At 46.1% G+C, this 21,542-nt stretch overlaps 1 protein-coding gene across 4 annotated transcripts in view; it reads left to right on the top strand.

Annotated features, from left to right (window-relative positions):
• APTX (aprataxin) overlaps positions 1 to 12,347 on the top strand; it is a 29,083-nt gene extending 16,736 nt beyond the window's left edge. For 3 of the 4 annotated variants that reach the window (XM_045020429.1, XM_045020426.1, XM_045020427.1), the window contains exons 6-8: positions 5,149 to 5,375; positions 11,553 to 11,656; positions 11,995 to 12,347. In XM_045020429.1, coding sequence (XP_044876364.1) covers positions 5,149 to 5,375; positions 11,553 to 11,656; positions 11,995 to 12,149 — 486 coding nt within the window. In that variant the 3' untranslated portion in view covers positions 12,150 to 12,347. The remainder of the gene's footprint in view (positions 1 to 5,148; positions 5,376 to 11,552; positions 11,657 to 11,994) is intronic. The other variant, XM_045020428.1, reaches the window with a different exon arrangement.
• The last annotated feature ends 9,195 nt before the right edge of the window (positions 12,348 to 21,542 follow it).

Genomic DNA, 21,542 nt, shown 5'->3' with positions numbered 1-21,542 from the left:
ACTGGAAGCATGGGGTCAACTTCTCAGTTTGCAACTGTCTCCATCCCATAATGTGATCTATATCCCATGATTTTTGCATGTTTTTTTTTTCTCTTCAAAATCCCACAAACCCACGTGGCCTGGAGCCTGCATAGCTCTGCACTACTGTCATGACTGTTGCAAGAACAGGGTGCAACATCCTGCAGTGTTTGCAGAGCTGAAAGAAGAGATGCAGGGAACATGATGATTCCTTGGAGGACAGATTGCTGTGGGACATAGCAAGACCCGATTCTAGGTTGTTGGTGGTCACGGAGCAGCTGCAAGATGGTGGAACGCTGGTTCTGGGCCTCAGAAACAAGCACTAACTGGTGGGATCCCATTATTATGCAGGTTTGAGATAATGAACAATAGCTGCAGAACTTTAGGATGTACAAGGCCACATTCCTGGATGTGTGTGCCAAACATCTCCCAGTCCTCCAGTGCAGGGACTCCAAAATGAGAGCTACACCAGCAGTGGAGAAACGAGTGGCGATCACACTGTGGAAACTTGCAACGCTGGATTGCTGCCAATCAACTGGGAATCAATTTGAAGTCAGGAAATCTACCGCAGGGGCTGTTGTCATGCAAGTGTGCAGGACTGACTGTCTGCAACGTGCAAGACATAGTGGATGGATTTGCAGCTGTGGGGTTCCTGAACTGCCATGGAGCAATAGACTGCACGCATATCCCTTTTTGGCACTAGCCCACCTTGCCACAGAGCACATCAACAGAAAGGGCGTACTTTTCTATGGTTATGAAAGTGTTGATGGATCACTGGGGATGCTTCATCTACATCAGTGTGGTGGACTGGTCACAGAAGGTGCATGACACTCACATCTTTAAGAACCCAGGACTGTTCCGAAAGCTGCAAGCAAGGACTTTCTTTCTCAACAGGTAGATTACCATTGGTAATGCTGATAGTGATCCTGGGCAACTCAGTCTACCCCTTCTTCCCATGGTTCATGAAGCTGTACAATGGGCACCTTGACAGCGCCAAGGAGTACTTCAGCTCCTGGCTCAGGAGGTGCAGAATGACAGTCAAATGTGCTTTTCGTCATTTGAAGGGTTGCTGGCGTTGTTTACTCACAAGATTGGACCTCAATGAGAAAAATATCCCAATGGTCATAACTGCCTGCAGTGTCCTGCATAATATCTGAAGCAAAGAGGGAAAACTTTCCATGGGGTGGAGGGCAGAGGTGGAGCATATGTCTGCTGAATCTGAACTGCCAGATACAAGGCCATTAAAAGAGCTCAGCGTGGAGCTATACAGTTCAGGGAAGCTATGAAAGAGCATTGTAACTGTGAGCCAGAGTAGCATACAGCATAGTGGTGTGCTACACCTGGCTCTGCTCTTTTGCAGCCGACTATGAATCGTGGTAAATGCTGTGTGTGTATACAGGAATATAACATTGTTAATGCATCCTTGGATTTTGTTTATGAATGATCTTCTGAGTTGTGTGACACTGCACAGTAACAAGTAGTTGGACGCTTTCAAGAACTGCTGAGTGCCAGCCAGTATATGTTGAGAACCAATAAAGAAGAATTTTGTTCTGAGTAATAGAAATTTATTCTGTAACAGAATCTGCTTTGGTTCAGGACAGTGTTTAAGACTTTGCTGTCTGGACAGGCTGCTGAATAAAGGACCAGCAGCCTAACTTCTCCAAGGCTATGTCATCCACAGCTTCGTTCTCAGTGGTAGCAGATGACAGAACAAGGAGTAATGGTCTCAAGTTGCAGTGGGGGAGGTCTAGGTTGGATATTAGGAAAAACTTTTTTTTCACTAGGAGGGTGGTGAAGCACTGGAATGGGTTACATAGGGAGGTGGTGGAATTTCCTTCCTTAAAGGTTTTTAAGGCCCAACTTGACAAAACCCTGGCTGGGATGATTTAGTTGGTGATTGGTCCTGCTTTGAGCAGGGGATTGGACCAGATGACCTCCTGAGGTCTCTTCCAACCCTAATCTTCTATGATTCTATGACTGACTGGACTGTGCTGGAGTTAAAAACAGGTCCTGGCATGCTGCGTAGCTGGATCCCTTGGTTATCTGTCCCCCATCCTCCTCTTCCTCACAGTTCATGGTAGGGGCCTGTGACTTTGGCTTCTCGGATGAATCCATTGTACTGCTGGGAGTGGTGGAGGCTCCACTGACTAGGGCATTCAGCTCTTTGTAAAAGCGGCAGGTCTGTAGCTTGGCACCAGCTTGATTGTTGAAGGCCTTTCTGGTCTTCTCATGTGCCTGCAGCAGCAACTTGCCTTTCATGCAACACTGCTGCTGGTCCCTGTTGTAGCCCTTCTGCATCCACTGAGAAATCTGCTTGTAGATAGCCACATTTCTAGGGTAGGTTCTGAGCTGTACCTGCACAGCCTCCTCTCTCCGCAGGCCCAGGAGATCCAATATCTCCCGTCTACTCCAGTCAGGAGTGTGTCTGAAGCGTGTTGCCGGCATGGTCAGCTGGGCAGTTGCACTCAACAATGGAGAGATGCTAGGTGTGCTCGCCAAGTCAGGCAACCAGGAAAGGGAAGTTCAAAAATTTGCAGGGCTTTAAAGGGGAGGGTTCTTCTGGTCTCCATGACGGCTTGCCAGTGAAGTTCACAATGATGACCAGAGTGTTCAGTGTGGGGCATTGTGGGACAGCTGTTGGAGGACAGCTACAGTCGCCCTAAGTAATGCAGCGTCTGCACTCACACTGTCGACCCGAGAAGATCAACTTTGGCTCTATGCCGCTCTTGGAGGTGGTGTTAAGTCAGGATAAAAGGGCACTTACATCCATAGGAGCCATATTTAAATGTAGACATGTGCCCGACAAGGCTGACGCAAGGCAGGTTTCGTTGACCTTGTTAACTTTGTAGTGTAGACCAGGCCTCCCCGATAAAGAAGGGAAACAGTTAAAGTACTTGAAACTTAAAAAGTTGAGGAAAAGTTTATTTTAACAATTTTTCTGATTCTTTTTTTCATTTGTTGTATGGAATTTTTATTGGGAGAAATCTCTGCTAGCCAGCTTTGGGTGGTGTTAAAGATGGCATTATCTGTCCTAGTTGCAGGAAGGAGAGCCAGTTTTGTACAGTCTTGAGTTACTGAACTTTGATTCTGTTTCCTTTAAACCAAAGCCGGGAAGATGTACACACAAGTATAAGAAGAGGATAGCAGGGATGGAAAACCAAGCCTGTCTCCCTGGAAGCCTAACTGCAGGGAGGGCAAAGACACAACATGCAATCTTACTAGCCACTTCAAGACCTGGCAAGCTCTTACCAGGGTCGAGCTGGCTGACCTCTGTTCACAGAAGTGTTGTAAAAGGGGGGTTTGTCTTGGTTGGCCAAGCCAGACCCTGCTTGGGCAGAAGGCAAAGATAGGCAAGAGGAGAAATTAGATGGGGGAGGAAAATGCCATAATAGAGGAGGGGCAACAGTAGGAACTTGAATTTTACATCTCCCCAGGAATTGTGGAGGATTTAGCTGAAGCTGGTGGAGGTGGTGATCCCCCTTTGTAGTTGGTATGGCTTTAAAAATCAGGCCAACAAAGAACCGGTGGTATGATGGTAGTTACCAGGGTCCCAGTCAGGGGAGGAGTCAGTCAGGATGGTGAAACTCATTCCCTCAAGCTGTTCAATCCACAAGTCTTAGTTATTCAACCCAGCAGCTGCCAATAAGTGATCTTTCCTTCCCCCACTAGAAAAGCAATGCCCAGAAAGGGGTTGGAAACTCCTCCTCCTGGAATTGCCTAGTGAAGACATGAATATAATTGGAATTGCAGTAAACCTCTCCTTTTGTTTCTAGAATCCCTTGGCTCATTGTCATACCAATCTTTGACCTCACTAGGAGCCCTGCGTGCCCTAGTCACAGGTCTCCCAGCCTGAATGTGCTTCCTTCTCTTTGTACTACAGTCTACAGCTTTGTACAGTCAGTCTACAGCTTCTGCCTGTTTTATTTAACAGGCTGACTATTCTTTTTAAATCTCTCACCCGCTTTGGACAACTAAAAATACAAGCCTTTGCACAACATTGTGGTGCTTGCTTTCTGTTTGACAAGCAATAAATGGCAAATTTCTGTTGGAGCATCCTCTGCTGAAATGTTTGACGAAAGGATTCCTTCACCTTCCAGAAGTGTGTCCCACGCAGCCAAGCGATCTCAGTCTGACCTCAGTAAATATAGAGACTTCAGGGAGTTAGGGATATGTTTTCTACATCCTCTCCTTACAAGTGGCTTTCTGGGTGAAATCACCTTAGCTGGGTAAGTGAGCACCAAAGGCTTTGACAGCTTTTTGCCTTTTCATTATTTCTGTTAAAGCAAGGTGGTCATTAGTCTCATCCTAGAATGTTTGCTGAATGCAGTCTCTGAGCGCATCTGCTGCAGCCTAGTGACTCCTTATCCTAGGCGGCCAGTCTGCATAAATCAAGATTGGATGTTTCTCTAAAAGATCAGTTCTAGTTCAAAGGAATTATTGTGGGGCAGTTCTCTGACCTGTGTTATACAGGAGGTCAGACTAGATGCTCATAGCGCTCCCTTTGGGCCTTGGCATTTATAGATCTATAAACCAGATGTGGAAAGCCCTGTTTATCTCACTGCAAACGCAAGTTTTTGTAAATTACCTTGGTTATGCTGCCTGCAGAGAAGTGCCCAGAAGGTGAGATATATTGATCCAAATACTTCACAGGTGGTAGTAAAATGTGTTGAGTATGGCTTATAGGAGACTTATATAGTCAAATAGAAAATCTCAAGACTCTTTCCACCACTGTCTCTCAGATAAGTGTTTATTGCTTGGTAATCAGTCAATGTGGATCTCTGGAGGTATGTGTATGATGGGGAAACAATAGTGTACTTAACAGTCACTGGAGAGCTCCAAATGTATTTTCTCCACAGATCCGTACTCACCCTTCCTCCATCCCTGCTTTGGAAATAAGGAGTAAGTTTAGCCTTGCCTTGTTTCAGAGGTGCACTCTGTACACCTGTATGTACATTGGCCTCATACCACACTAACTGCTTTTGAATGGTTCTGTGACACTGGCATGGAGCATATAAGTGTGGATTAGCGAAGCCAAATATTTGGATAATTCAAGTTGATTATTTTTATTATGATGTTCCAGGGAACCCCAGTCAATGGTAAATAGCCTTGATTTTTCTCTCTCTCTACTAGGTTTACAAAGATGAAAGGGTTGTAAGCATTAAGGATAAATATCCCAAAGCTCGTTACCACTGGCTAATCTTACCCTGGGACTCCATCTCCAGTCTAAAATCAGTAACAAAAGAGCATCTTGAATTACTAGAACACATGCATGCTGTTGGGGAAAAGCTGATCCAACAATGCCTGGATAAAGATAGCTTGGAGTTCCGATTGGGTTACCATGCAGTTCCCAGCATGAGGTAAGGCTAGATTGTTCAGCCAGTTTTATTTCAGTTATCTGCTGGAGGTGGTATAGATATCATGCCTATATAGCCAGGTTGTGTACTGGACTTGAGCCTTTTTTATTTACTGAGATAAGGCCTTCTTTTGAAAATTTGCAAATTGAAATTCTCTTGATTTATGATGAGTGTTTGAGTCTCAAGAAACAGGAATATTGGATGTCATTAACAGGTGTAGAGACTGCAACATAACAATCCAGACCATTTAAACCACAGGTTCTCAAACTGGGGGTCAGGACCCGTCGGGGGTTGTAAGCAGTGGTGACCTGGAGCCGGTTTGCACCGGTTTGCAAGAACCGGTTGTTAAATTTAGAAACCGGTGTAGAACCGGCTGCTAAAGGGGTGGGCGGGTGGACGAACTCTGGTCTGCGGGCCACATCTGACCCGCGGGACTGTCCTGTCCGGCCCGCCTGAGCTCCCCGGGCCCCCCCCCTTGCAGAGCCGCAGTGTGCTGAGCCGCCAGCGCAGCTCTGCAGTTCCTGCCGCTTTGAGCGGCATGGTAAGGGGGCCGGGCCGAGGCTGGGAGGACGGGTTGGCAGGGCTGCCTGGGGAGGGGGGAGGAGGCAAGTGGGGCAATTTGCCCCTTGCCCTGGGCCCTGCAGGGGCCTCACAAGAATCTCTGAGGCCCCACTGGAGCCAGGCCGCTGAAGCACTGTCCAGGGCTGCTGCTGGACATGGCGCGCTGAGACTCCGGGAGAGGGAGGAGGTGGGGGTAAGCGGCATGGTAAGGGGGGGGGGGGGTTGGATAAGGGACAGGGAGTCCCGGGGACAGGGAGCGGGGTGGGGGTTGGATGGCGCAGAGGTTCTGGGGGGGTGGTCAGGGAATGGGGGGGTTCGGTAGGCGTGGGTGTTCCGGGGGTCTATTGGGGTTGTGGTGGATGGGGTTGGGGCAGTCAGGGGACAGGGAGCAGGGCGAGTTGGGTGGAGGGTCTTGGGGGGCAGTTAGGGTGGGGGGGTCTTGGGAGGGGGTGGTCAGGGGACAAGGAGCGGGGGGGGTTGATGGGTTGCGGGTTCTGAGGGGGGGCAGTCGAGGGCAGGACGTGGGTTGGGGTTGGATTGGGGGGAGGAGAATAGGCACTGCGCAGTTCCTTACTGGGTCTTCGGCGGCGGGTCCTTCACTCACTCTGGGTGAAGGACCCGCCACCGAAATGCTGCCGAAAACCTGGAGCGAGTGAAGACGCCGCTGCCAAAGTGCTGCCGAGGACCCGGTAGGGAACCAGTTCTTAGGATTTTGGGAGCTTATCGCTGGTTGCAAGGTTATTACATGGGGGGGTCGCAAGCTGTCAGCCTCCACCCCAAACTCCGCTTTGCCTCTAGCATTTATAATGGTGTTAAATATATTAAAAAGTCTTTTTAATTTATTAGGGGGGTCGCACTATAGGCTTGCTATGTGAAAGGGGTCACCAGTATAAAAGTTTGAGAGCCACTGTTTTAAACCATATTAAAGTTAAACAGGTAGTATTAGCTATGCTTTATTATTCTCAATATTTTTTTTTTTTGCTTACTCAAATATATAATGATCACATCTTTAAAAGTAAGTAGAAAAATTGTATAAGAAAATGGCAACTTTTAATTAATCTTCTAGAAGTCAGAAGTAGACTTTTCTTTGAAGGCCACATGAAGGCTTGCTCCCCTAACACTGGTAAAAATTGGAGCAGAGTGGTGAATGTTCCAGTTTATGGTGCAGACTGGTTCTTCGAGTAGATGTAGCCGTGTATGCACCTAGCACGTCAGAGCTGGAGAATTTTGCCTAGCAGTACTAATAGAGGGTAGCACTTGCACCTTGTGGCCATAGCCCTTCCCCATGCTACATGATGTGGCACCATCTCAACCCCCCCTTCCCCCTTAGTTCCTTCTTACCATCCGTCCCTGGCTGGAATGGGAGCGCTGTGTAGTTCTTAACCTCACAATTCCTCATCCTTTGACTTAGTTGCATATAGTTAGTTGGTACCCTGGCTTAGTAAAGTAGTTTTCCCTGGTGATACCCTCAGCAGGATTTAAATGTTGTCTGGTGTGTGTGTGTGGGGGGGGGGGGGAATCCCCAACAATGACCCTCACACAAGGTGCTTGCTCCGCTTAGGCGAGGCTCACATCAAAGAGTGGTTTTCAGTTTGTAAATTGTTCACAAAAGGGACTCAAGTGGTTAGAGACTTTTGCCTGAAGCAGAGCCTTCTCAAGCAGGCCACAAGGCCTTTTTCAGTACCAAGGCCCACGTCAGATCAGAGGTTGCCATCAGTGAGTGGTACTGGCTCATGCTCTGGAGCCACTGCCTCTCCAAAGAGGCGTAGAAACCACTCTCCTTTGAATGCACCAAAGAAAAGGTCTCAAGACCAAGCGTGACACTCCAGATCTCAAGGAGACTCTTCTTACTCCTCCAGGAAAAGTATGGCCACTGCTGGCACGTGGGATGGAGCATCTGTTCAACCACTCCCCAGTACCACATAGGGATGTGAGAGGCCCCATATTGCTGACCCTGGTTCCAGCCCCAGGGCGTCCGTTGAGTCCGGTACTGACAAGGGTAATGCTGACATTGATGGTGTCCACATCAGCAGCATATCAGGTGGCAGCGATGGTGGACCTCCTCTGCCTTTCCATCCCGAGCTCTGCTTTGGTTCAGGACTTCTCCACAGCTATGTCATCCACAGCTTTGCTGTCTGGACAGGCCGCTGAACCTTTGGGTCTGTTGGTACCGCATCCTGATGTTGCCTTACCACCATCTGTGGCAGTGAGTCTGTTGCCGGGCTCAGCACAACAGACCTCATTGGCATCAGAAAACTCCTTAGCACCGCTGCATTTCATGCTACTGATATTACTGTGGTGGCACTCCCTGCCCTCCACCTCTACACTGTCTGCTGATTTTGGGACTGACGCCACTCCCAGCACTGGAGACAATGGAGGCATACTGGGTGCTGGCTATGCCATTTTCACTGTTGGCACAGGTAAATTGGATGACTGTCTAAATTTACAGACCAGCTGCCTGAAACCTCCAGGGAGGAATTTCAGGCATTTATTGCTGAGGGCTTCTTGGTGCCCAGAACGTTGCTACAGTTTGTGCTAGATGTAGTGAATACTTCAGTCAGAGTGATGGCCTCAGTGGTAACCATGAGGACGGCATTCTGGCTGCAAAAGTTGGGTATTGCTCCAGATGTGCATCAGGCTATATAGGACTTGCCCTTCAACGGTCAGGTTCTCTTTTCAAACAAAACTGAAATCCTTCAAGGATTCTAGGGCTACTGTATGTTCCTTGGGGGGAGTATACACAGGCAGTGCAAAATTGCCAGTATGGTGGTCAGCAGCAACAATACTGCCTGCACTGCCTCTTCGGACAATCTTTTCCTCCCCTGAGAAAGTGGAACTACCCCAGAAAGGGGCCTAGGTCCCAGGGGCAGAGACATTCAGGTTCTGGGTTCAGCCAGTTGACATATAATAATAGGAGATATCCCATCTCCTAGAACTGGAAGGGACCTTGAAAGGTCATCAAGTCCAGTCCCCTGCCTTCACTAGCAGGACCAAGTACTGATTTTTGCCCCAGATCTCTAAGTGCCCCCCTTAAGGATTGAACTCACAACCCTGGGTTTAGCAGGCCAATGCTCAAACCACTGAGCTCTCCCTCCCCCCCTCAAGCACCCATTTTGACTTGTTTGTGCAGAGCAGAGGTCCAGTTGTGACTTCCACTACCCTGGTCCCTGATATTTGGGGACAGGCTAGCTCACTTTCACAATGTTTGGTGCTCAGTTACCACCAACAGCTGGGCCCTAAACACCATCACATTGGGCTATGCTATCCAATTCTCCTGCACTCTACCTCCCCACTCTGTCTCTTCCTCTTCAGGGACCCCTCTCATGAGATACTGCTCAAGCAGGTCTGGTCGCTACTGGCTTTGGGAGTTGTGGATGAGGTCCCTCCGGAGTGCCAGTGTCAAGGTTTTTATTCATGGTACTTTCTGGTTCCCAAATCTGGTTCCCTGTCCTCAATCTCTGCAACTTCAACAAATATATCAGAGACCTCAGGTTCTGAATGGTCCCCTTGCAGTATCCCTCCTCATGTTGTCTCAAAATCACTGGTTTGCAGCTCTGGACCTTCAGGACACTTACTTCCATGTGGCGATTCTCCCAAGCCACTTAAGATTTTTCCAATTTGTCATGGTGAACCACCATTTTCAGTGCACATCCTTCTTTTCAGTCTGTCTTCTGCCCCGCAGGTTTTTACCCAATGTATGGTCATGGTGACAGCGTACCTCAGGAAGAAGGGAATCCTTGTCTTCCTGTATCTGGCCAACTAGCTACTAAGGGGCAGGTCCAGAGAAGTTCTTTCTCACGTACACGTTATGCTGTGCTTACTCAACCCTCTGGATCTCATCCTAAACACTGAAAAGTCAACATTGGTCTCCACTCAGAAAATTGAGTTCACTGGGGCCTTAACAGACTCTGTGAGTTCGAGAGTATTTTTGCTGACTGACCATTTTCAGATGATTTGGTGCCTTTGTCTCAGTCTGCAGTCTCAACCTTCCATGACAGTTAGGAAGTGCCCGAGGCTCTTGAGCCACATGTCTGCATTCATTCAGCTGGTTCAGCCTACCGTCCAACCCTTCACCCTTTGGACAGTTTGCTCTGCCTCCCTCCATTGATCCTAAACTCCATCCTGGCAGATGGTTCAGGATGTTCCCTTACCCGGGGTGAAGGTAACATAGAAGACTTACCACTGTGGGGGTCTGGCTCCAGCCGCTTTTAAATTGCTGGGTCTGGGGGCAGCTGCCCCTCCCCCCCAAACAGGGGGGGATGGGACAAAAGGCAGCACTTTGATGTCGGCTGCATATGGGACAATACCGACAGCCACTTCTTACCCGTACTGGCCCACTTTCACCCCTGCCCTTACCAACTAGGATTGTTGTCACTGATGCCTCCCTGATGGGTTGGGGAGCACATCTGGGGTTGCTGAGAGTCCACGGTCTGTGGTCGGAGCAGGAAGCTTCACTCCTGCATATCAATGTGCTGGAGCTTTGGGCTCTCTACGATACCTGTCACACTTTGCTAGACTGCATCAGCGGCTCAGTGGTTCGTGTATTTCCTGACAATACAAGTGTGATGCATTAGTCTATAGGCAAGGAAGAGAACACTGGAGTGTGCTCTGCCAGGAGGGAATTGGGCTGTGGCTGTTCTGCATCGCAAAGAGTACCACTCTGATAGTCTATCACTTACCCCACTTCCTGTGAGTGTTGCTTGCGACTCACTAAGTGGAATGCATGTCTGCATCTTCTCAAAGAAGAAATGTTTACTTGTGTAACTGTTGTTTGAGATGTGAAGCAGCTGTGTAGTCTATGGCCCAGCCTACATCCCCTCTGCATCTGTGGGCATTCGGTGTGACGGAAGGGTCAAGGCAGCACCACTTCATCGAGCCAGAGGAGGGGGTATAGTCTTGAGGCGCAAGTGCTGCCCCCTGTGGGTACGGTTAGGCAAAGTTTGCTGGCTCCGGTGCACTGGGCACGCACACACCTAAGTGGAATACATGTCTGTACCACATCTTGAAGAACTACATTTTGTCTTGAGCCTTGACCAAGTCTTTAACCTGGTTACAAAGCAGTTAAGGTCCAGGCTGTCCTACAAATTACAGCTGATTTATGGGATGACCATGTTGCAACCAGGTTGTGAGAGGTGGTTGAATTTGTAGTACAGATAGAGCCAAAGGCTCCGACTCGCTTTCCTAAGTCCCCTGACTTAATGTTGCCAGCCAGGACACGTGCGTGCACCCCCCCCCCCCGGAAAAACAACCTGCTGAGAGTGTGGCATTCATTGGAGTTGCACTAGAAGTAATTCTGGGCTGCACTCTTTTCTGCCGCCCAATCACCTTGTTTTATCCTACACAACCTTGTGAGTTGCCTTCCTTGCTAATGCCATCTTCATCACTGTCTAAGTTAACTCCCTGTGAGTTACCATTTACAGCTGTTTGATCCCACATGTAACTTACATCCCTGATGAATATTTCCCAGAGACATCCAGAGGAACTGGATCTGTTTAGGGCAGGTGTGAGCTTGTGCCACAGTGCTTAGTAGGGAAAGGATAGAATCCTTTAACATGCTTATCTAGCTAACGTTGGTGTAATTCTTTTGTAAATGTAAAATCATGATTACTTGTGTTTCAGTCACATACATCTCCATGTAATCAGCCAGGATTTTGATTCCCCTTGCCTTAAAAACAAAAAGCATTGGAATTCTTTTACTACAGAATACTTCTTAAACTCTCAAGGTAAAGACTTTATAAAATTTACTCCATGATGTATAATTTTATCATTTTCATGTATTTTCAAAGCTAATGTAAATCTTAAACAGTGTGTTTAAAAAAAGTGGAAGGTCCTGCTTAGTTTTGGATATTGGGTAACATTGGTTTTCTGACAAAACTAGCACAGCATTTGATTGGCTTTATGTTTAACAATGGGACAGGCTCTTCTATTTCCAGGTGGAATATCTGAAGAAAGAATGTGGAATGTTGGGGTAGAACAATCCTATTCTGCAGTGATAAAATGCTGTATAGGTAAAGCAGTGTGCACACTGTTCATAGATACCAAATGTCTTTGTTTCCTTCAGATGTGATAGAGATGGTAAAGACCAAAGGAAAAGTTCTGGTTAAAGATGGGACCTCTGAGCTCCTCAAGTTGCCCCTCAGATGTCATGTGTGCAAGCAACACCAGTCTACCATCCCACAGCTAAAGGAACATCTCAAGAAACATTGGCCAAAGTAACTGTAAAAATCACTCTGAATGCTGATCAGTCTAAGGCTAAAAACAACCCCTCAAAACTTTTTGTCAAGTTGCACAGATTTTTGTTTTTAGCTGAATTACAAATTCAACACTGGAAAGGTTCCTTGCTAGTACAAACAGCATACGACTGACACTTTTGTAACAACTTTTCAGAAGACAAATAAAGCAGCCTCAGGTTCAGTATTTTGTAGATTCATTGTGGGCAATCAGTCCTGTACTGTATCTGACTGGGAAGTCTCTCAAGGGTTTTTGGGGAGTTGTCAAGGTTTCTTCCCCACTCTGAAATCTAGGGTACAGATGTGGGGACCCGCATGAAAGCCTCCTAAGCTTATTTACCAGCTTAGGTTAACAGTAAGCTGCCACCACCAAGCGTGTTTCAAATTTTGGGGGAGAGCCACTTGGAATTCTGCCTTTTCCCAAAGATTTTTCAAGTCTTTAACCCCCAATTTCCTGGGCACATTTGAGACTAATTTCTCCCCCTCACCCCCAAGTCCTTACACCCCTTTTCCTGGGTAGGCTTGAGAGTATACCCTCACCAATTAGTTCTGGTGAACACAGATCCAAACCCCTTGGATCTTAAAACAATGAAAAATCAATTAGGTTCTTAAAAGAAGAATTTTAATTAAAGAAAAAGGTAAAAATCATCTCTGTAAAATCAGGATGAAAAATAACTTTACAGGGTAATCCCTGCAAGTTGCGTGGGCCCTTTTTAAAGACACCATAATAGAGGCCCAACTTCAATGTATACCCCAAATTAAGAAAAACAGTAAAAGAACTAAAAAAGAGCCACCATGGCTTAACAACCATGTAAAAGAAGCAGTGAGAGATAAAAAGACTTCCTTTAAAAAGTGGAAGTCAAATCCCAGTGAGGCAAATAGAAAGGAGCACAAACACTGCCAACTTAAGTGCAAGAGTGTAATAAGAAAAGCCAAAGAGGAGTTTGAAGAACGGCTAGCCATAAACTCCAAAGGTAATAACAAAATGTTTTTTAAGTACATCAGAAGCAGGAAGCCTGCTAAACAACCAGTGGGGCCCCTTGACGATGAAAATACAAAAGGAGCGCTTAAAGATGATAAAGTCATTGCGGAGAAACTAAATGGATTCTTTGCTTCAGTCTTCACGGCTGAGGATGTTAGGGAGATTCCCAGACCTGAGCTGGCTTTTGTAGGTGACAAATCTGAGGAACTGTCACAGATTGAAGTGTCACTAGAGGAGGTTTTGGAATTAATTGATAAACTCAACATTAACAAGTCACCGGGACCAGATGGCATTCACCCAAGAGTTCTGAAAGAACTCAAATGTGAAGTTGCGGAACTATTAACCAAGGTTTGTAACCTGTCCTTTAAATCGGCTTCGGTACCCAATGACTGGAAGTTAGCTAATGTAACGCCAATATTTAAAAAGGGCTCTAGGGGTGATCCTGGCAATTACAGACCGGTAAGTCTAACGTCGGTACCGGGCAAATTAGTTGAAACAATAGTAAAGAATAAAATTGTCAGACACATAGAAAAACATAAACTCTTGAGCAATAGTCAACATGGTTTCTGTAAAGGGAAATCGTGTCTTACTAATCTATTAGAGTTCTTTGAAGGGGTCAACAAACATGTGGACAAGGGGGATCCGGTGGACATAGTGTACTTAGATTTCCAGAAAGCCTTTGACAAGGTCCCTCACCAAAGGCTCTTACGTAAATTAAGCTGTCATGGGATAAAAGGGAAGGTCCTTTCATGGATTGAGAACTGGTTAAAGGACAGGGAACAAAGGGTAGGAATTAATGGTAAATTCTCAGAATGGAGAGGGGTAACTAGTGGTGTTCCCCAAGGGTCAGTCCTAGGACCAATCCTATTCAATTTATTCATAAATGATCTGGAGAAAGGGGTAAACAATGAGGTGGCAAAGTTTGCAGATGACACTAAACTACTCAAGATAGTTAAGACCAAAGCAGATTGTGAAGAACTTCAAAAAGATCTCACAAAACTAAGTGATTGGGCAACAAAATGGCAAATGAAATTTAATGTGGATAAATGTAAAGTAATGCACATTGGAAAAAATAACCCCAACTATACATACAACATGATGGGGGCTAATTTAGCTACAACGAGTCAGGAAAAAGATCTTGGAGTTATCGTGGATAGTTCTCTGAAGATGTCCACGCAGTGTGCAGAGGCGGTCAAAAAAGCAAACAGGATGTTAGGAATCATTAAAAAGGGGATAGAGAATAAGACTGAGAATATATTATTGCCCTTATATAAATCCATGGTACGCCCACATCTCGAATACTGTGTACAGATGTGGTCTCCTCACCTCAAAAAAGATATTCTAGCACTAGAAAAGGTTCAGAAAAGAGCAACTAAAATGATTAGGGGTTTAGAGAGGGTCCCATATGAGGAAAGATTAAAGAGGCTAGGACTCTTCAGTTTGGATAAGGGGGGACATGATAGAGGTATATAAAATCATGAGTGATGTTGAGAAAGTGGATAAGGAAAAGTTATTTACTTATTCCCATAATACAAGAACTAGGGGTCACCAAATGAAATTAATAGGCAGCAGGTTTAAAACAAATAAAAGGAAGTTCTTCTTCACGCAGCGCACAGTCAACTTGTGGAACTCCTTACCTGAGGAGGTTGTGAAGGCTAGGACTATAACAATGTTTAAAAGGGGACTGGATAAATTCATGGTGGCTAAGTCCATAAATGGCTATTAGCCAGGATGGGTAAGAATGGTGTCCCTAGCCTCTGTTCGTCAGAGGATGGAGATGGATGGCAGGAGAGAGATCACTTGATCATTGCCTGTTAGGTTCACTCCCTCAGGGGCACCTGGCATTGGCCACTGTCGGTAGACAGATACTGGGCTAGATGGACCTTTGGTCTGACCCGGTACGGCCTTTCTTATGTTCTTATGTTCTTATTTAAAGAGCCCAGATGAACCCCCTCTAGCCTTAGGTTCACAGTTACAGCAAACAGAAGTAAACCCTCTAGCAAAAGGAACATTTACAAGTTGAGAAAACAAAGTTAAAACTAACCCGCCTGGCCTGGCTGTTACTTACAAGTTTGAAATATGAGAGACTTGTTCAGAAAGATTTGGAGAGCCTGGATTGATGTCTGGTCCCTCTTAGTCCCAAGAGCGAACAACCCCCAAAACAAAGAGCACAAACAAAAGCCTTCTCCCCACCAAAAATTTGAAAGTCTCTTGTCCCCTTATTGGTCCTTTGGGTCAGGTGTCAGCCAGGCTACCTGAGCTTCTTAACACTTTACAGGTTTAAGGGAGCTCAGAGAGTGGGAGAGGTCTGTTGGGGAAGAAACCCCAGTGTGCTCTACAAAGGAACGGGCAAATCCAGAGCCAGGATCTGTAGGCTGTCCCTGTAGGCTGACCCATGGGAGGAAATTGAGTTGTGGGGTAACCCCCACCTAAGCAGTGCTTATTCTGTGACGAGGATGGACGCCCCCACGGGTGGCCCATGAAAAAGCAGATGAGAGAACTGCAGGGGCAGTGAGAGATCGCTGCCTCCATAAGGAAGGTAGAGCTCAGTCAGGCGGAAAACGGGCCCTAACCGAGCTGAGGAAATGAAGGAGGTGGATGACAGGGCACTGTTAACAGCCTGACAAGTTCACAAGTAATTAGCGCAGCCACTGAAGAACCCAAGCAGTATAAAAGGCTAATCTAGTGAGCAGGGTCCTCATTACTGCTGCTCTGTGGTTGTATTGTACCTGGAACTTAACAGGAGACAAAGAAAAACACGTGGTGAAGGTACTTTGGGGGGGATGTGCATGCTGCTTACTTCACCAAGCGGGCTTACCCCACAGGGTCTCCCTGGAGAGGAAAGGGGAGTCCGTTTCCAGGAACAAATACTTAATGGGCTCTTCAATCTAGGGCTGTCAATTAATCACAGTTAACTCACAAGATTAACTCATATTTAATCGCAATTAATTGCATTTATAACAATAGAATACCAATTGAAATGTATAACATTTTTGGATGTTTTTCTATATTTTCAATATTGATTTCAGTGACAACACAAGATACAAAGTGCACAGTGCTCACTTTATATTTTTATTACAAATATTTGCACTGTAAAAATGATAAAGAAAATAAATAGTATTTTTCAATTCACCTCATACAAGTACTGAAGTGCAGTCTCTTTATTATGAAAGTGTAACTTATAAATGCAGATTAATTTTTTTGGTTACATAACTGCACTCAAAAACAAAACAGTGTAAAACTTTAGAGCCTACAAGTCCACTCAGTCCTACTTCTTATTCTGCCAATCGCTACGACATTGACGGGAGATATTTACCTGCCAGATGCGCTAACAATTCATGTTCCTCTTCGTGCTTCAGCCATCATTCCAGAGGACAAGTTCCCATGCTGATGATGCTCATTTAAAAAAATGTGTCAATTAAATTTGTGATTGTACTCCTTTGGGGAGAACTGTATGTCTCCTGCTCTGTTTTACCCACATTCTGCCATATATTTCATGTTATAACAGTCTCGGATGATGACCCAGCACATGTTCATTTTAAGAACACTTTCACAGCAGGCTTGACAAAACGCAAAGAAGGTACCGATGTGAGATTTCTAAAAATAGCTACAGCACTTGACCCAAGGATTAAGAATCTGAAGTGCCTTCTAAAATCTGAGAGGGACGAGGTGTGGAGCATGCTTTTAGAAGTCTTAAAAGAGCAACACTCGGATGTAGAAACTACACAACCCGAACCACCAAAAAAGAAAATCAACCTTCTGCTTGTGGCATCTGACTCAGATGATGAAAATGAACATGTGTTGGTCTGCTCTGCTTTGGATCATTATCAAGCAGAACTCATCATCAGCATGGACGCATGTCCTCTGGAATGCTGGTTGAAGCATGAAGGGACATACGAATCTTCAGTGCATCTGGCACGTAAATATCTTGCAACGCTGGCTACAACAGTGCCATGAGAACGCCTGTCCTCACTTTCAGGTGACATTGTAAACAAGAAGCAGGCAGCATTATTTCCTGCAAATTGTAACCAAACTTGTTTGTCTGAGTGACTGGCTGACCAAGAAGTAGGACTGAGTGGACTTGTAGGGGCTAAAGTTTTACATTGTTTTATTTTTTGAATGCAGGTTTTTTTTGTACAAAATTCTACATTTATAAGTTCAACTTTCATGATAAGGAGATTGCACTACAGTACTTGTATGAGGTGAACTGAAAAATACATTGTTTTTTTTACAGTGCAAATATTTGTAATGAAAAATATAAAATGAGCACTGTACACTTTGTATTCTGTGTTGTAACTGAAATTAATATATTTGAAAATGTAGTAAGCATCCAAAATATTTAAAATAAATGGTATTCTATTGTTGTTTAATCACGATTATTGTTTTAATCGCTTGGCAGCCCTAGTTGTAACACGATCCAAAGGCTGGAAGTTGAAGCTAGACAAATTCAGACAGGAAATAAGGCACACATTTTTAATGGTGAGCATAATGAACTATTGGAACAACCTACCAAGGGTTGTGGTGGATTCTTCATCATTGACCATTTCTAAATCAAGGTGGGATTTTTTTCTAACCACTCTGCTCTAGGCATTATTGTGGGACAGGTCTCTGGCCCATGCTATACAGGTCAGCCTAGATGATCCCAATGGTCCCTTCTGCATTGGAATCTATTAAATCTGTATCAGGTGCTTAGCAGAATTTTGCATAAGCATAAGCCACGTTTACTCCTGTCATAACTATAAAGGGAAGGGTAACTAGCCTCCTGTGTACAATATTATAAAATCCCTTCTGGCCAGAGACACCAAAATCCTTTTGAGGCTTTGGGGGGTCACTCCCCCCTAACTGGGATATCTGGGTTCACCTCCTGCCCTTTCTTCAGATTGTCCTTTATGTGGGTGAGCCCTGCTCCTTCATCCCCTTCTCCAGCTTCTTTGCCTGGTATTCCCCACCTAGGCCTTGCTTTCTTAGCTTGTTGGTATTTTTCTAGGATTTTTGCTTTCCTGCTTCTCCTTGGCCCAGCCTTTCTGACCCACTTTCTTGGCTTGTTCCCTGTTTAGGGTTTTCTCATATCGCACCTTGTGGGCTCTGGGTCCATGTTTAATCCCAGCCCCTCTTTTCCTCACTCCCCATTGAGGTTCCTTTTCCCCAGGCCTCCTTTCTTCTCCTTAAAGGGAATGTGTTCCACAGAGTCCCCATGACCACAGGATGGGGCAAGGTTTCCGCTACCCTGACCCCTTTCTATTGGAACCTCCCATATACCTTCAATGGGACTACTGCCACGGGATATTAGTTTTTTTCTCCCTGTGTATGCATTCCACATCCAGGGGTTTCCCCCTCCCAAAATCACTGTGGTTTAATCAGCCTGTTCCGGAAGAGTGAACAACCAGCTGCTAGGTCAATATCCTCTGGCCTATGGCCCACCCTTAGAGGGATTGTTTTCGCACTCTTCCTAGATGTCTCCATCACCCCAGTCTAACTGTAAAATTCCCCCAGTCCATGTTACATATAGGGGCAGTCCCACTTATTGTAGCATTTGCCCCCAGCACTGGTAGCAAGCAATATCCCAGCTCCCGTCTCTCACGCCCAGACTTTCCTGCTTGAGGGATCTAGTCTCTTTCCCCCCCTCGCATTCCCTGCTTGTGGGGGACGAGCCACTTTCCTGGGAAATTTGCTTCAGCACGCTTGGCCAGTTTTACTGCTGCATCCATTGTCTCTGGCTGGCCTCCTCATCCAGACTTTAGCGGTATCTGGGAGGCTCTGCATAAATTGTTCTAATATAATGGTATCCATGACCTCTTCCAAATCTTGCCCCTTTGAACTCAGCCACTGGTAGGCCCAATCTCTCAACTTCTGTACGAAAGCTTTGGGCCCAACCCCGTAAGTCCATATGGCTTCCCTAAATTTCTGTCTGTACCTTTCCGCCACAAGCCTACATAGTCCAGTATAGCAGCCTTTAACTGTGTAAGGTGTAAATGTAAGGTTATGCATTTAGGGATGACTAACAAGAACTTTAGTTATAAGCTGGGGACGCACCAGTTGGAAGTAACGGAGGAGGAGAAGGACCTAGGAGTCCTGGTTGATCGTAGGATGACTGAGTAGGCAATGTGATGTGGCCGTTAAAAAAGCTAATGCGGTCTTGGGATGCATTACGCGAGGTATTTCTAGTAGGGATAAGGAGGTGCTGGTCCCGTTATATAAGGCGTTGGTAAGACCTCATTTGGAGTATTGTGTGCAGTTTTGGTCTCCCATGTTTAAGAAGGATGAATTCAAACTGGAACGGGTACAAAGAAGGGCCACTAGAATGATCCGAGGAATGGAAAGCCTGTTGTATGAAAGGAGACTTGAGGAGCTCGGTTTGTTTTCCTTAACCAAAAGAAGGATAAGAGGAGATATGATTGCACTCTTTAAATATATCAGAGGGATAAATACCAGGGAAGGAGAGGAATTATTTCAGCTCAGTGCTAATGTGGACACGAGGACAAACGGATATAAATTGTCAGTCAGGAAATTTAGGCTTGAAATTAGACGAAGGTTTCTAACCATCAGAGGAGTGCAATTCTGGAACAGCCTACCAAAGGAAACAGTGGGGGCGAAGGACCTCCATGACTTTAAGATTAAGCTAGATAAGTTTATGGAGGAGATGGTATGATAGGATAACGGGCTTAGTCAATAGGTCAATTAAGTGCCACACTGGTAATTAGTACAATGGGTCAATGATAGGATATTGTTAGCCTTTTTCCAGAGGGTATGGCTGGAGAGTCTTGCCCGCACGCTCGGGGTTCAGCTGACCGCCATATTTGGGGTCGGGAAGGAATTTTCCTCCAGGGTAGATTGGCAGTGGCCCTGGAGGTTTTTCGCCTTCCTCCGAAGCATGGGGTAGGGGTCGCTTGCTTAAGGAGTGGGTGGATCGGCTTATGTGGCCTGCATCTTGCAGGAGGTCAGACTAGATGATCATAATGGTCCCTTCTGATCTTGAATTCTATGATTCTATGAACACTTGGCGATTCGTGGCCTGCTCTTCACTCAATGCCATGTAAGCAGATTGTGTTTCTTGTGCCAGATAAGAGGCTAACCCCCATAATACTTTATCCCAGCTTGTACTAGCAGCGATTCTCTCGCACATCCATAGGAACACTGGATTATCCCCAGGGCTCATTTTAGAGTTCAAGGCCTGCTCCCCCTTGGCAGGAATTATGTTTCGTAATAACTGCTGCTGTATCTGGGTCTGCTCCTTCATGAACTCCTGACACACGTGCTGTTGCTCTGCCTGCCATCCCAGCCGATTGTCACTTGGTCTGCTGGAATGTCCTCCGCATCCCCTTCCGAGCAGATTCAGCCTGTCCTGTCACAGGCCACCTCTCAAGCCTTCCTGGTTGTGGCTGACAGATGGATCCTGGACAAGCCCACACTTGTGAATGGGCTTCCCCCTTCCTCTCCAAGAAAACCCTGGCTGGTCAGCCCACTTTGTGAATGAAGCAGTGCACAGGTCCACCAAGGTACCTTCACCATGCGTGTTTGTTTGCCTCCTCTTACGCTCCAGGTACATTTCAACCACATAGCAGTAGTTCTAAGAAGCCCTTTCCAGCTCCCTGGATTAGCCTTTTATACTGTCTGCTTTCCTTCTGGGGTTCTTCAGCCAGTGGGCTCATTACTCATTAACTCGTCAGGCTACCAGCAGGTGTAAGTGCACTCATCTGTTTCAGCTGCACCCAGTGCCCTAGGTGGTGGTGGTGATCGGTGCTGGCTTCCATAGAGCTTTGACCAGCACCCTGTTACAGTTCCCAGGTCGGTATTTATAGTGTTGTGTGTATGGGGTGAGGGCACTGCCCTGTGGCTCCCAGTGACGTGTAAGTTGACTTTTCTCTTGGCTGTGTTCCTCTTACTGGGTCTGGCATGGTGATTGCCAAAATATTGTCAAAGTGATGTCCCATCAATGGGAATCGCTACTAAAAAGCCTCTGTGCCACCATACACAATACCTAGTGTAGCTCACAGAGATCGTGGATGCTTAACTCTCACACTTAGCTGAGCAGCAGGCCTGAAAGTCTAACCTCTGCAGAGGTCTCTAGACACAAGACCTGATTCTGAGAGGTGTTGAGCACTCACACTGTTAGGCTTTAAAATCTGCCTGTCTTGCTTTTGATGTAGTTCATAACCCAGTTGTTTAACAAAGCATACCTCTGATGTAAATCAAATTGTACTAAGGGTGTCTGGTCTCTTCCTCTGAGGGGCTCAATGCTGCAGTACTTTGTCAGAATCCAGGGCCTTCACCCTTGCAGGACTGCTGCTGCGAGCCCCGTATAGAACTTGTCTACATTAGACTGAGCAGGATGAATTGGTGACACTATTGGCTTTGAAATTCACAGCAAAAGATTGCTTAAAATAACACTAGCTAAGA

Source organism: Mauremys mutica, chromosome 6 (assembly GCF_020497125.1).
Source record: "Mauremys mutica isolate MM-2020 ecotype Southern chromosome 6, ASM2049712v1, whole genome shotgun sequence".
Lineage (NCBI taxonomy): Eukaryota > Metazoa > Chordata > Testudines > Geoemydidae > Mauremys > Mauremys mutica.
Note: the sequence above shows the minus strand (reverse complement) of the source record. Positions and strands in the feature narration are given on the sequence as shown.